The sequence below is a fragment of the Hyla sarda genome, chromosome 9 (assembly GCF_029499605.1).
Source record: "Hyla sarda isolate aHylSar1 chromosome 9, aHylSar1.hap1, whole genome shotgun sequence".
In the NCBI taxonomy this organism is placed as follows: Eukaryota; Metazoa; Chordata; class Amphibia; order Anura; family Hylidae; genus Hyla; species Hyla sarda.
Window position 1 is genome coordinate 107,017,185 of NC_079197.1, and position 15,674 is coordinate 107,032,858.

Sequence of the window (15,674 nt, forward strand, 5' to 3'; positions counted from 1 at the left end):
TCTTAATCCTTCCAGTAGTTATCAGCTGCTAAAATTGAGTTGCTCTTTTCTGTCTGACAGCAGTGCTCTCTGCTGACACCTTTGCTTGTCCCAGGAACTGTCCAAAGCATTAGAGGTTTGCTATGGGGATTTGCTCCTACCCTGGACAGTTCCTGAGACAAGGTGAGAGGTGTCAGCAGAGAGAACTGTTGTCAGACAGAAAAAAGCAACTCAACTTCAGCAGCTGATAACTACTGTAAGGATTAAGATTTTTCTTTTTAATAGAATTTACAAATCTGTTTAACTTTCTGGAGCCAGTTGATATATTCTTTTTTTTTCTTCCTGGAATACCCTTCTAAGGTGACCAGATGATTAAAATGAAATCTGGGGACAAGAGGGTGGGGCTTAAGGTGGAGGAGCAGAAGAGGCAGAACAACTCAGTGTTGAATGATGCTACAAAATTTTGCTTCATTTAGGTGTTAGGGGGAAAGTGTTAACCTTATTGCCTGATGACCTGTGTTTTCACAAATAAATACCATCTTCTTCACTGGAATCTATAGCTTGTGAAAAAGGCATCAGAAATGGGCAACCATCTTTCCTATGACAGAACACTGCTGATGCCCAAGGCAGCTGGAAAGAGCAGCAGGACACTGACACCATTCTCCACTGCCTGAGGCAGACTGAACCCAGAGGAGGGGGGGGGGGGGCTGACTGCACGGACAACGAAAAAGAGCAGTGAACAGGAGTGTTGCTAGAGACCTGTAACATCCAGGGCATGGGCCTATTGTGTTCTTGATCTTGCTCAATAAAAAGTACAACACAAGTCAACATGCTCAAATAAATGATGTGCATCATGACATCACAGTACTAGTTCATACTGTAACATGACATCACTGTGTATATCAACCCTTTACTGTGACATCACTGTGCATATTAAACCTGTACTGTGACATCACTGTGTATATCAACCCTTTACTATGACATCACTGTGCATATCAACCCTTTACTATGACATCACTGTGCATATTAAACCTGTACTGTGACATCACTGTGCATATTATCCCAGCATAGTGACAATACTATATGCACATTATACCTGTACAATACAGATAATACACAATGTGATGTCACAGTACAGTCTAAGTGGCCTAATGGAAGAACTACCTCTGATTTCTGGGACTGACCCTGGACCTGGGGACACTGCAGGGGACACAAAATGTCTGGGGACAGTGTCCTCAATCTGGGGACTGTCTGTGGAAACCAGGGACAGCTAATGACTTCATGTTGGATTAACCCTTAAGTGGGCACTGTCACAAAACTTTTTCTTTTATATGTTGTAGTACTTATGTACTACAAGATATATCTAATATAGATCCATTAATATTTTTTATTTTTATTAAAATAGTTAATTTTAATTTTGAAAACCGGCCACTAGGGGTTTCCCTCCTAATGGCCGGCTGCAGGCTGGTGTGACATCACGCTTGAATTCAGACCGATGCCAGCCGGGCAATCGGTCCTAATTCATTCATCCTGTGCTGAATCAGACAGGCGGAAGCAAGCGCTGAGAGCGCATTGGCTCCCTGGCCTCACACGCTGGTCCGCCTCCCGGCATTTACACGCCACTGCTGCTACCACTAGGGTATGTCTTGGGGAGAGAGCGGGGTTCGGGGTTTTCAACACGGGGGGTGGGGAGAGTGAGGTTCGGGGTTTTCAACACGGGTTGGGGAGCGGGGTTCGGGGTTTTCAACACAGGAGGGGAGCGGGGTTGCGCCATGGCCATAAAGTTTTTGTTTTCAACACAGGTGCCTCCAGCTGTTTCACCACTACAACTCCCAGCATGCCCTGACAGCCAATAGATGTCAGGGCAAGCTGGGAGTTGTAGTGGTGAAACAGCTGGAGGCACCCTGTATAGGTGAACTAAGGGCGGAAGTCGGCCCCCCCCAGCAAGCATCATTGACGTCGCACCTGCTGGGGAAGTCTGCCTGGTAAGTGAGCACACTACCAGGCAGACAAAAAGGCATTTTTAATATAGTAAAAAAAAAAAAATGAAGTCAGGGAGGGGGTTAGGGATAGATGAGCAATAGGCAGGGACAGAAAAAGAAAGAAAAAAGGATGGTGGGAGCTACTCTTTATGTGTCTTTTTTATTTTTACTCTGCCAACAGCTACATATCAATTATTTATTTATTTATTTTTTGTCTACAGACAATAACTTAACAGTCTGGCACTGTGCTGGGCCAATAATTTACACAGAACAGTACTATAGATAGCAAGTGGAGGGAGAAGGGGCAATGTGAGCAAAAATGAAAGAAACCGCAGCAGCACAATAAGGATGGATGGGGTTACACTTAGCACTCAACTGCTGCTGTGGATGATGGTGATGACCAGCCAAAAGTAAGGGGGAATACATTCATAAAGCAACATTGTATACATACAGTAGTGAAACACATCAGCGATCAGAGATGATAGAGAAGGTCATTTCACTGTCAGGAACAGCACGGTACCACTGGAACAAACAGACATGATCCTTCACTCCCTATGTTCTGTCTTTGTGTCTTACTAGAGATGCACTGAGCCTTACAACAGGCAGTGAAGAGCAGATTGCAGGGAAGTGAGACACCTAGTGGTGTAATGATCAATTATTAGCAAATAAAGTTAAATCAGTATATGAAATGAAGGGATATTGTATGAAAAGACATTGCATGATCATTAAAAAAAAAAAAAAAAAAATACAGATGCATCCCAGTTTTCTTGGCATAAAGATTTGTGCATATCTCATTTTGTGAAACTATTTGCGACTTTTTGAGCTGGTTTTTTGGTTTAAGTATTGATAAAGTCCCTTTTCAAAGTGTCTTAAAAAATTAAGTCTTACAATTAAGTGGAAAATATTTCATTTACATAATGCAAAATTGGCTGCACAAGAGTCACAGGCTAAACATTAATTTACCTATTCTGAATTTTATAAACTTTACTTGTGAAAAAAAACAACTGATTTGGTTTAATTTGGTTTAGTTTGCTATGTTGCTGGCATACTTTGGTTTATTAGCTAGAGGTTGAACCTCTTCGTCAATACCTGTCATGACAGTGACATCTATAGGTTGTTATAAGTCATTACCCAGTTTGCTACAAGATGCATTTTACCAGGTAGTACATAAACTTTTTTGCATATCTTAAAAAATCTGATAAATAAATATTTGCAAAAATAAAAACAGATTTACAATTAAAATGAGACAACATTCTGTTTAACATAACATATACAGCTACCACTGTAATGTCCCAGTGAAGGACATGGTCCTGCACTATACTTAGGCCCTCTCAGGTTGAGTCCCTCAGTGACCTGGGGGCTCTCCTGCAGTGTCTCCCCTGCTGTTATTATAGTGTTATTTGTTGAACTGTATGTATGGTCAGTATACCTATGTATAGTTAGTACAAAGGACCTTTGGAGGACTCCAGTAATGTCATCTAAAGGACCTGTGAAATGTTACATGTTATTTTGTCACATGATGTTACCAAGAGAGCACCAGCTTAACCTATGACCCGCAGCGGGACCAATGGGCTTTAGTCCAGCCCCCACTATATAAAGGGGTGGCCATTAAAATTCTCACTCTCATCCTCTTGCTACTGAGCACAGCAAACAGATCTCAGTGCTAGTGACCAGTATCTGGAAGGCCGCAAAGCTACAGTCATTCCAGTAAGTCAAAAGTCTGTCTGCTGTCACTACCCATAGTCAAGTCCAGCCTATTGTCAAGCCGCAAGATAATTATGTAAATTCTATTACATGTCTAATTGGCCCCAGCAAGCTGCGAGGTCCTTCTGGATTCCTGGCCAACTCTTTGGGAATCTGGCCTAGCTGTGAAGATAATTCCATCTGCCTTAACTCAGTAAAGCCTCCGTTAAACCATAACTGGTTGTGAACTCTCCTTTCACTACCTAGCCATTGGAATAGCGGAGATACCGTTCGTGTGGTCCCGGTACCCAAAAACCACTCTGGCATCACGAACCCTAGGGGTTGATAACATCTTGCCCCAGGGTTTAATACCATCTTGCCCGACCACCTACACAGCTACACCCCGTGGACACCGTGGATCACCACACCACTGTATAGGAAGTTAGCAGTTGCCTCTCAACTCATGGTAACATAGTTTATAAGGTCGAAAAAAGACAATAGTCCAACAAGTTCAACCTATAACCCTAATGAGTCCCTACTGAGTTGATCCAGAGAAATGCAAAAAAAAACTCATACGTGAGGTAAAAAAAAAATCATTCCCGACTCCAATTATGGCATCAGAATAAATCCCAGGATCAACCTTCTGTCCATATAGATCTAGAATCCATGTTGTTATTCTCCAAAAATGCATCCAGACCCCTTTTAAATTCTTTTACAGAGTTCACTATGACCACCTCCTCAGGCAGAAAATTCCACAGTCTCACTGCTCTTACAGTAAAGAACCCCCGTCTGTGCTGGTATAGAAACCTTCTTCCCTCAAGACATAGAGGATGCCCCCTTGTTATAGATACAGTCCTGGGTATAAATAGGTCATGGGAGATATCTCTGTAAGGTCCCCTGATATATTTATACATAGTTATTAGGTCTCCTCCGTACACGTGCATATGTAGCTCAACTAAGATGAAATGGCATAGGTGTATCTCCCATGCGAGAAGGAGCAGAACAAGTTCAGGCAAATGCTACATACAGAAACATATAGAACATGACATTCACATATTTTTAAGAAGGATTATGGGGACATTGTAAAAACAGACTCACTGTCATAGTAGCCATCCAGCATGACTATTCCATAAAATATATATATATATATATATATATATATATATATATAGCCTTACATTTAGTATTTTTTCAACCAGTACAACGACATTGGATCTTCTTTATGTTTGGTGCAATTCCCCAATAAAGCATATGGAGCACTAATTAATTATTGGAAATAATTTATATGGAATTGAATCTCAGGCTGCGTTTCAAAATGATGGTGAATGCATGCGTCCAAATCCAAGACTGAATGCATTCACTAATCCTGGCAATATTGCATGACCACAGGTGAATGCTTAGGGGTGCATTCACCAGCATGTGGGAACACAACCCTTGTTGCGTATTAGCAAGCTGGTTTTTACATTGATATCAGTGGAAGTCAATCCTGTTCAGAGCAGGATGGGTTTTTTATAGGGATTTGCTCCTACTCTGGACAGTTCCTGACATGGACAGATGTGTCAGCAGAGAGCACTGTGGTCAGAATGGAAGGAAATTCAAAAAGAAAAGAACTTCCTCTGTAGTATACAACAGCTGATAAGTACTGGAAGGATTAAGATTTTTAAATAGAAGTAATTAACAAATCTGTTTAACTTTCTGGAGCCAGTTGATTTAAAAAATTTTTTTTCCACCGGAGTACCCCTTTAAGGCAGTATTTCAACAATTTTCATAAAATAAATAGGAGAACCATGTAAATTACTTCAGTAATTGTATTTAACTGTATTTTTTATCTCCAATTATCTTAGGTGCCAAATGGAGAGAGTCCACAGCCAAAAAATAGCTCCTCTTCCACTACATCATTTAGTGCATTCATTGACCCAAGGCTGCTCCAGTTCTCGCCCCCTACAAGCCCTCTATGTTCCCGTGAGTACATTTGAGAAAGATGTCGTTCTGCAAAAGATAATTTGTGCAAACTTCAAATCAAACGTATAATAAAACTGTTCATTCAGATTATATCCATGCAGTGATTCATGGCCTATGGGAAAATTTACTGCAGCCCATAAGACATGCATATTAACAATGCAGATACGCTGTAGCATCTGTGGTTCAAATCTCAAAGTGAGGTCCAAAAGGCTGGTGAAATATAGCCAAATGCAGCTAGTAACAATCCCAGCGCATTCTAAGACGTCCGTCCATAATATAAATTTCTTAGTATGTCAAAGCATGAATAAATGACAGTTTCTGCATGTAAAATGTATAAGTTTACTATGGTGTTTTAAAAAATTTACTTGTTCTACATAAGTCGTAAGTTCTATCTAACTTGCCCTTGTCTTTTACATTTAGCTAGTGGCACAAAAGTTGAGCCTTTCCGCAGAGAAAATGCAAGGAAAGGATCAGTTGTCAATGTTAATCCAACAAATATTCGACCTCAAAGTGACAGCCCGGAGATTCGGAAGTACAAAAAGAAATTCAATTCTGAGATCCTGTGCGCTGCTCTCTGGGGTGAGTATAACGGATTAAGCATCTATCGCAATCGAAATATTCCTTTTGTAAATGACTATAATGAAGTGCCATCTCTCTTTGCTTCACAATGTTTCCCTCAAACCTCCCTGGCAGTAAGTGATAGCACAGACTTTACAATCTTGTTCCTAAAAATGTTACTCTGATTTTCACTTTTAAAGCTGTGCAATTTCTTGAGCAGCCATCGCATCCTCCTGAGGCTTAGGTGGTAATACAGTGACCCCCCGACCTACGATGGCCCCGACATACGATCATTTCAGCATATGATGGTCTCTCAGAGGCCATCGCATGTTGAAGGCAGCATCAACATACAATGCTTTTGTATATCGGGGTCAGCGCATAAACGGCTATCCGGCAGCGCAGACTGCTTCAGCTGCCGCCATATAGCCGTTTACGGTGCCCCGTGTGGTCCGCTGACGATCACTTACCTGTCCTCGGGGCTCCGGCACGTCCTCTTCGGGATCCCCTGCATCGTCAGCGCTCTCCATTGACGTCATCACGTCGCTGCGCACGCCGTCCCGTCATCCAATAGGAGCGGCGTGCGTAGCGACGTGATGGTGGCGACGGAGAGCAAGGATGCCGGGGAAGCAGAGGCCTTGCCGGAGCGTCGGGGACACCCCGGGGACGCGGCAACAGCGATGGACGGCGACATCCAGGCCAGCGGTGACGAGTGGTGACGGTCCAGAGCGGCGGGGACACATGAGTATAACCTCCAATACCAGTGTTCTTCAACCTGCGGACCTCCAGATGTTGCAAAACTACAACTCCCAGCATGCCCGGACAGCCAACGGCTGTCCGGGCATGCTGGGTGTTGTAGTTTTGCAACATTTGGAGGTCTGCAGGTTGTAGACCACTGTCCTATTCTTTACATTGCACGGATCCCTCAAAATACGATGGTTTCAACAAACGATGGTCCATTTGGAACGGATTACCATCGTATTTTGAGGGACCACTGTACAGGCTTCTGTTGCATACAAAGGCATGTACTCATCCAGAAATGTTAAAGTGATATGTTTAGCCAAAACATTACATAGGAAGAATGAAACAGATCCACACAATATCATGCTATATAGTGTTATCTTCAATATAAAGTAGCAAACATGTCACCATGTAGAGACAACCCCATTGCTATAAGCCTAGGTATAGCCAAAATGTACAAAGAAATCAAGTTTTTTCTGTTAATACAGTGACCATACAGTACCTTATATATCCATATCCATATGAATTGCATATATATATATATATATATATATATATATATATATATATACATATCCAATAGAAGTAGAAGCGGCACTCTTATAGTGAAGAAATCAAATGTAGTTTTATTCACACATTTGTGAAGAAAAGCGACGTTTCGGCTTAACAATAAAGCCTTTCTCAAGAATAGTGAATGGCAAAGCATAGTGCATATAAATAGGCCCCCTAATTACACATGCAGATGAGGGGGGTGTGCCCAATACAAATGAAAACAATGTATAAACATACTCAAAAGACCGCAATCGGTCACTTATATCAGTGTGAAATACAAGATCATGCCATTATACGTGCAATATAAACACATTGACAGTGATATCAAGTCCAGTGATAATATACCTTGCATCAAAATGTATAAAGTCCGGTGTAAGTCCGGTTTTCAAGGCGGCACTCACCTGCTGACATAAACGTGCATATCCAATCAGCTTCTTTTCCTTCTGGAATACGTTGTGTTTGTACACAAACCGTGTGGGCATGTGCCGCAGTATCCGATCACAGCCGGAAGACATCAAGAGTCACGTGATTGCTCGACGTGGGTTATCTGCTTTCTGTCGCGCATGCGTGGGTACGTATGCGTATGCGCATGCGCCGTTGTGTGAATATTCCAGGAATACTCAGGTGTCATATTAGGTACTGGCACATTTGTGGGCAATATTATTATCACGGCGCTCCTCTTCTTCTATAGCATTATATATATACAGTGACCCCCCCGACCTACGATGGCCTCGACATACGATCATTTCAACATAAGATGGCCTCTCAGAGGCCATCGCATGTTAAAGGCAGAATCAACATACGATGCTTTTGTATGTCGGGGCCATCACATTAACGGCTATCCGTCAGCGCAGACTGCTTCAGCTGCCACCGGATAGCCGTTTACGGTGCCCTGTGTGGTCCGCTGACGATCACTCATCTGTCCTCGCGGCTCCGTAGCATACTCCTTGGGATCCCCTGCATCGCCGGGGCTCTCCATCGTCGTCATCACGTCGCCGCGCACGCCGTCCCGTCATCCAATAGGAGCGGCGTGCGTAGTGACGTGATGACGGCGACAGAGAGCGATGTTCCCAGGCAGCAGAGACCTTCCCAGAGCGCCGGAGACACCCCGGGGACGCAGCGATGGAGGGTGACATCCAGGGCAACGGTGACGGTCCGGAGCGGTGCGGCCACGTGAGTATAACCTCCAATACCAGTAGTCTTCAACCTGCGGACCTCCAGATGTTGCAAAACTACAACTCCCAGCATGCCCGGACAGCCAACGGCTGTCCGGGCATGCTGGGAGTTGTAGTTTTGCAATATCTGAAGGTTCGCAGGTTGGAGACCACTGTCCTATATTTTACATTGCAAGGATCCCTCAACATACGATGGTTTCAACAAACGATGGTTCATTTGGAACGGATTACCATCGTATGTTGAGGGACCACTGTGTGTGTATATATATATATATCTATATATATCTATATATATATATATATATATATAAATACACTTGAGAAAGGCTGCATGGGCAGATGAAACGTTGCATGTCTGTATATTTGAAAATGGAATAAAACCACCTGTTTTTGCATTCATCCTGACCAGGGCCATAGTGTGCACCACCTTACCCTTGAAACTTGATGTGCTGCTATTCCCATTGCTTGAGATATATATATATATATATATATATATATATATATATATATATATATATTAGCGTACAGCTTTAAAGTGAGTGGCAGTGCTATTGATTTGACAACAATGTGTTAACAGATATGCTACAAACAGCTTAGTTGAGCTTATTTTAACACAATTTTCTCTGTTGCTATATATTTTGGGAGTTAGTTTTTTTTATACACCGAATTACTATACAATTGCTAAAAATTACTTTACTACCCACAATGCACAGTACTGAAACAAGCTAAAACAAGCTAAAACAAGACTCAATTCTAGGAGATTTGGCCTCGGAAACCAATAGTATTGTAAAGGGGGCTTTGTGCTATAAGTCAGGATCAGTAGAAGATCAGTCAAAGAAAGTACGGTATCTCAACTTTTAGATTGAAACGGAGATATTGTGAAATCTGAGCTTATAGCAAGACACTATATGATCAGCCTTTGGCAGATAGACCTGCAATACACACTCAGTAGTAGCATTTATTAAACATTGAACTATATCTTACCATTACCATTGACCAAGAATCTTTTTCAAATGCATTCATAGCCATAGCACTGTTTAAGCCAGCCAGTTATAAGAACAAATCCAAAAGTCAATATATAGTTTGTCGGATTGGATACTGTAAACAGTTTGAAGATCATCAGGACTGTACATAGAATGTAGTTATTTATTTAGGGAAAATAACCAAAATGGTCTTCAATCTTTCTTTGCTTTCAGTCATTCAGCAATTTATCAAGCAAGTGCATTTACAGATAACATAATGGGAAATATGGGAAAGCAAAGAAATTTCTTTTCATTATCTTATTTGTTTAAATTATCTTACATCACCAACATATAAAGGAAAGGTGTATTAAAGGAGTGGTTTTTGAGTATTAAATTTAAAAAAATTCCAAGATTTTATAATAAGAATGTAAGAAGAGCAACTGTCATGGTGGATAAGCGTCATGCTTCCCCCATTAGAGAGTATTCACACGTACAAAACCTACACATATTTGAAGTGCAGAATTTGAAGCTGTGTTCAAATCTGCAGCTTCAAATCCTGCGCATCAAATATGCACACAGGGAAATATACTGCATATTCTCCTATGATAGAAGGAAAGATTGTCCAGCGCTAGCCATGCAGGTAAAAGCTTGCTTTTATATGGATAATCCAACAGAAGTCACTGACAGAGGACAATGTCAGATGCGTTTCGCACCTAGGTGCTTAATCGTAGACTGGTCAGTCTACGATTAAGCACCTAGGTGCGAAACGCGTCAGTCATTGTCCTCTGTCAGTGACTTCTGTTGAATTATCCAAATAAAAGCAAGCTTTTACCTGCATGGCTAGCGCTGGACAATCTTTCCTTCTATTTGTGGTGTAAGGCCGAGAGTGGGACCGGCGTGTCCTTGCGCAGGTATTCTGGTGATTGGTCAGGGAAGTGAGCAGTACAAGCAGTTGCTATATTCTCCTATGATCACATACACAAGGCTTCCCTGGGTTTGCAGTGAAGTTTAGAGGCTGGTCCATTTTTCTCACTAACAGAGAACATTGCTGAGATTGCTTTTATTCCATCCTCTAAAGAACTCCTGTCCCATTTAATTGTTGCCATGAATCTAACTTCATTGATGATGGTTACATGCCTCATGTATGTTGCGTCTTGTTATTGAAGGTGTAAACCTATTGGTGGGAACAGAGCATGGTCTATGGTTCCTGGACAGGAGTGGACAAGGTAGAGTTTATTCCCTCATAAGCAGAAGACGCTTCTACCAAATGGATGTTCTGGAAGGACTGAATATTCTAATCACAATTTCAGGTATGATTCCACAAGTCTTTTCAAGAGAATATAATATCATGTTTTCCTTTTTGGAATGACTGGAGTTTTTTTCATCTTTTAGATTTTTTTGTTCTTTGATAGATATAGGAGATTGTTTAAGTCTTTTGAGCCCCTGCAATGTATAGACATTAAAGGCACTTAATGTATAACTGGCATACCCTAATATAGGCCAGAGCTACACTCTACAGAAAATGATAAAGTATATAGCCATGCTAGTATGTGTTTAACAGATAGGAAATAAGAATAAGGCCTTGTGTAGAATTAGAGTTAGTGATCCCACTTTAAACAAAAACCAACAAGAAAACTACACTCCAATCAGGGCTATTGTCTTTATTGTACAGCTAAAAAAAAATGTTTTTGCAACTTAAGGCAAGAAGAACAAGCTACGGGTTTATTACTTATCGTGGCTGAGGAACAAGATCCTACGGAATGATCCAGAAGTAGAGAAAAAACAAGGCTGGATCTCTGTTGGAGACCTGGAGGGTTGTGTACACTACAAAGTTGGTGAGTGCAAGCATATAATAGTATCCTCATATAACATACTGTACTTTCTCTTAAAATAAGTAAATAATATAATTTATTGAAATGTATATTCTGTACATTTTGCCCTTAAACTTATATATTGCTATACAGTTATTCTTTGAAGTGGTTTTTGGGCTTGAATAGCCCTTTTCTACATATTCTATTTGTGCATTTGAGTTAATAGGGGAGTCTATTCATTAGTTAAGAACAGTAACAAAGGTTACAGAATACACTTGTGCATTACATGGCCAACCCTTTGATCATCAGACCTGACAACCCATTGCATCAGAGCTGTGTAATGGTTCATTTATACTTTGGTGGCACCATAGGTAAATTAAGCCTATCATGTCGGGTCTACCTGTGCCAGGTTACAGCTGATTATTTGGGCACTAAAAGGCCAAACACCTTGTGATTCACTCATTATTGTGAACCCTTCTAAAAATTCACCCTTCATGTCAATTTCTGTGGAAACACATGGGAGCCTCATGTTATGTGGGTCATAAATAGGAAGGATGATAGTTTGGAAATCTAATAATTCCTTGACGATTAGGACTTCTAAGCTAAATATGGTTGGAAAATAGTGTTCTTGTCTGTGTTTTCTAAGGAACCCCCACTTATGTGGGCCTGAGTAAGGAAGGTATCTATTGGTATTTACCCAGGTAGTTTACTGACCACATACTTTGGTCTGTTGTCTGCCCTGATCTTCTGCTTCTACTGTGTACTCCACCAGTGCCTACATTTTACCTTAATCTTTGATTGCGGCACCCCCAATCTATGATTGATGACCCATCCTGAGTATCCTGAAAATAGGCTTTTAGGCAGTTTTTCTATAAAAACTGCTTTAGGTGGGTTTGCCAGGGAGCAGAAAAGTTCCTGCCTGTTCTCTTCCCTGACTCTCCACCTCCACCTTCCAAAACAGGGGGGACAGGCTCATTTCCTAATAATTGTGTGTGGTTGAAACCCTGCCAACACATGATGCACGATGCAGAATACTTCCAAGACGACCAGGGAGTGGAAGTAGAGTGCTGGGGAACAGAGTAGGTGGGCCCTTTTGCTCCCTGGAAAAACCTTTCAAGCTCTGCCACAATTGTCATTGTAAAGAGTGAAAAATTGTTTTTTTTTGCGAGCGCTACTGTGTTGCGATGGGGGTCAAATAAAACGGAGGTATGAGCCAGCACTTACGCAGGACTAACTTTTATTAGAAAAAGAAGTCAAAGGTAGGAAGGTAGGCAGGAACCCTGGCCAGGACTACACAGATTTGTGATTTTGGACCTGAGGAAGGCGCGAGTGTGCGCCGAAACACGTTGTCCTGTTTTACCTTTGACTTCTTTTTTTACCCTCGGGAATACGGAAAAATAAGGGGTGAGAGCAGCAGACTGTTGCTATCTCTATCCTGTCACATCCCCCCCCCCCCCCCAACATACCACAGGGGCCGCACCCACTTCTGTGCATATCGACTCAAGGTCAGTACGTCACCTTGGGTGTTGGTGGCGGGTATTTTCATCATCCATTTTCTAAGAAATACTACACAGGGAGTGCCCCGTTGTTTTTTCTCCTCCTTTTTTCCTTCATACCACAATTGTCATGTAAGCAGGGTCTTCTAATGATGGTCCATCTCACCTATTCCTGGAATATATTCTGAAATTGTGTGGAATAAACAGCTCTCTCTAAATTGACAGCAGATTTTATTGTGGATTATAATTGTCCATTTTTTCCTACACAAATCCAAGAAATAGAATGGTATTGACAATTCTGAATAAAAATTCTGTTGCTCAGTTCTGGGCTTGAATAGAATGTAAAATGAGATGGAATGAAAGGTAAACAACATAATAGTGTTTTGTTACATTTCCAAAGCAGATGTTCACCTCTTAGCACAATAAAAAGAAAACCTGGTCATTTGCATTTGTTCTACAGAACAGTTTCTGAGTGTAGGTACTCCCAAATTTTTATCCAACTAATTCCAGGAAATTACTGATTATAATATAAATACCATGTGGGCTGGAGCCCATTTACAGTCGATTGCATTAAATTACTGTAATAAAACAATTCAGCAAGTGATAATGTGTATTGCTTAATAGACAGAAATGAACTTTTTTCTTTTTTTTTTTGCAAATAAATGAAATTACTACATCATTTTCTTATATCCATTGCATATTCAGATGCTATGTTACAAGGCATCTGAGGTGATACTGGCATATTTCTCGGCACAGTATAAATATCAAAAGCATCTGATAATCCAAACATTCAGGAACTATACACAGCTTTTTACTGGATTATTGGATGTAATTGAATCTTATTACTTGATACTTAAAGTGTTACTGTCATTAAAAACAACTTTTGAAATGTTGATCAGAGATGTCAAAAGTTGTTGATTGCATTGGGTTCCACTCACAGGAGAAGTGGGCAGCATGGCATTCCACTTCCCAGGCCAGCTGAGAGATCTGTACAGTACATAGAAATCTGCAGAAAAATGAATGGTCGGCCAGGTAGGGGAGCACGGTCTTAGGAGTGAGGCCCGATGCGACCAACAACTTATAACATGTCTGATCGACATGTCAAAAGTTGTTTTTAATGACATTAACACTTTAAAGGGGTACTCCGCCCCTAGACATCTTATCCCCTTTTAAGAATGTTAGATCGCCGCGGTCCCGCTGCTGGGGACCCCGGGGATCGCTGCTGCAGCACCCCGCTATCATTACTGCACAGAGCGAGATCGCTCTGCACGTAATGACGGGCAATACAGGGGCCGGAGCATCCTTATGTCACGGCTCCGCCCCTCGTGACATCATGGCCCGCCCCCGTCAATACAAGTCTATGGGAGGGGGCGTGGTGGTCGTCACGCCCCCTGCCATAGACTTGCATTAAGGGGACGGGCCGTGATGTCATGAGGGGCGGAGCCATGACGTCACGCTGCTCCGGCCCCTGTATCGCCCGTCATTACGCACAGAGCGAACTCGCTCTGCGCAGTAATGATGGCGGGGTGCCGCAGTGATGATCCCCGGGGGCCTCAGCAGCGGGACCGCGGCGATCTAACATCTTATCCCCTATCCTTTGGATAGGGGATAAGATGCCAAGGGCAGAGTACCCCTTTAAGGGTTTTTCCAAGGAAAAATACTTGATGGCCTATCCCCAGGATAAACCATTCATAGATATTTAGTGTTGTGCCGACAGCTGCAGTGTCTAGATGTAAACATTGTACAGAGCCGGAGCAGAGCTTCCAATCACTTTGTTGTGGATAAGCCATCAATTATTTTTTCCTGGAAAACTACCTATAAAGGTTAGTATTTAAGAATATAGAGGAGTTGAGGCCTAACAGTAGTGACATACATTGACTATGTACATGTATCTTCATGTGGCCTACTGTGCCATGAGAGTCCAGCAAAGGCATTTCAGTAACAAAATGAGAGCTTGATTCCATGAGAATGGGAGCAACTCTGTCTCATAGAGGGAGATCTCAAGAAGGGGCCAGGCCCTACGGGGCATATGGACAGTGGCTATCTTCATGAAAAAAACCTTCTAAACCCATCTGTTACCAGTCCAATTTCAACATATCAGTAACAGTAGCACAGGCCCTGGGAGAAGAATCCTACAGTTTTTATACGGTCATAAGTGTAAATACGTGTAGACTTATCTGGGACCTGAAGACTAGTATGGGAGGCATTAGGCAATGTTTACAGTAGTAATAGATGAAGTCAAATAATATATTATTCCTCTCATAGTAAGATTAACAAGTAAAAAGAATTTGTTAAAACTTGCTTGCACATTCAGTCCAGGAAGTTAAGACAGTTTCCAAGGCCACCCAGGCATGAGGAGATCACTCCGGTCATGGTCCTTTTAAGAAGTAAGTAGTGGTGACTGCCCCCTTGACAGCTCATAGCCTTCATTGATATCATTAGACCAATGCCACAGGTTCCCTTAAACTATTTTGATAAAATGGAAATGAATCTTAGGGTCTGCCATCGAGCCAGAAAATAGCAGAGAGGATAAAACAAGTGAAGGTTTTCAGGGTATTTAGAAGGGTTCAGAACGATATCGTATAAATAGAGACATACACTAAAGAAGACACCTTGCTCTTCAGCAAATCCACTCTTTAAGGGGTACTTCAAAGAAAGAAATGTCAGAAATTGTTCAGAGTAGAAAGTAAAAGTAGAAAGAAAATCCCCATAGCCAATTTCTACTTTTTACTGCGCTAGCAGTCCCTGACAAGGACAGAGGTGGCAGCGGAGAGCA

General features: G+C 41.8%; 1 protein-coding gene across 6 annotated transcripts in view; it reads left to right on the plus strand.

Annotated features, from left to right (window-relative positions):
• Window positions 1–15,674, plus strand: part of NRK (Nik related kinase) — a 408,966-nt gene that overhangs the window by 337,895 nt on the left and 55,397 nt on the right. For all 6 annotated transcript variants that reach the window (XM_056540621.1, XM_056540624.1, XM_056540622.1 and 3 more), the window contains 4 exons: window positions 5,489–5,606; window positions 6,027–6,185; window positions 10,758–10,901; window positions 11,292–11,426. In XM_056540621.1, coding sequence (XP_056396596.1) covers window positions 5,489–5,606; window positions 6,027–6,185; window positions 10,758–10,901; window positions 11,292–11,426 — 556 coding nt within the window. The remainder of the gene's footprint in view (window positions 1–5,488; window positions 5,607–6,026; window positions 6,186–10,757; window positions 10,902–11,291; window positions 11,427–15,674) is intronic.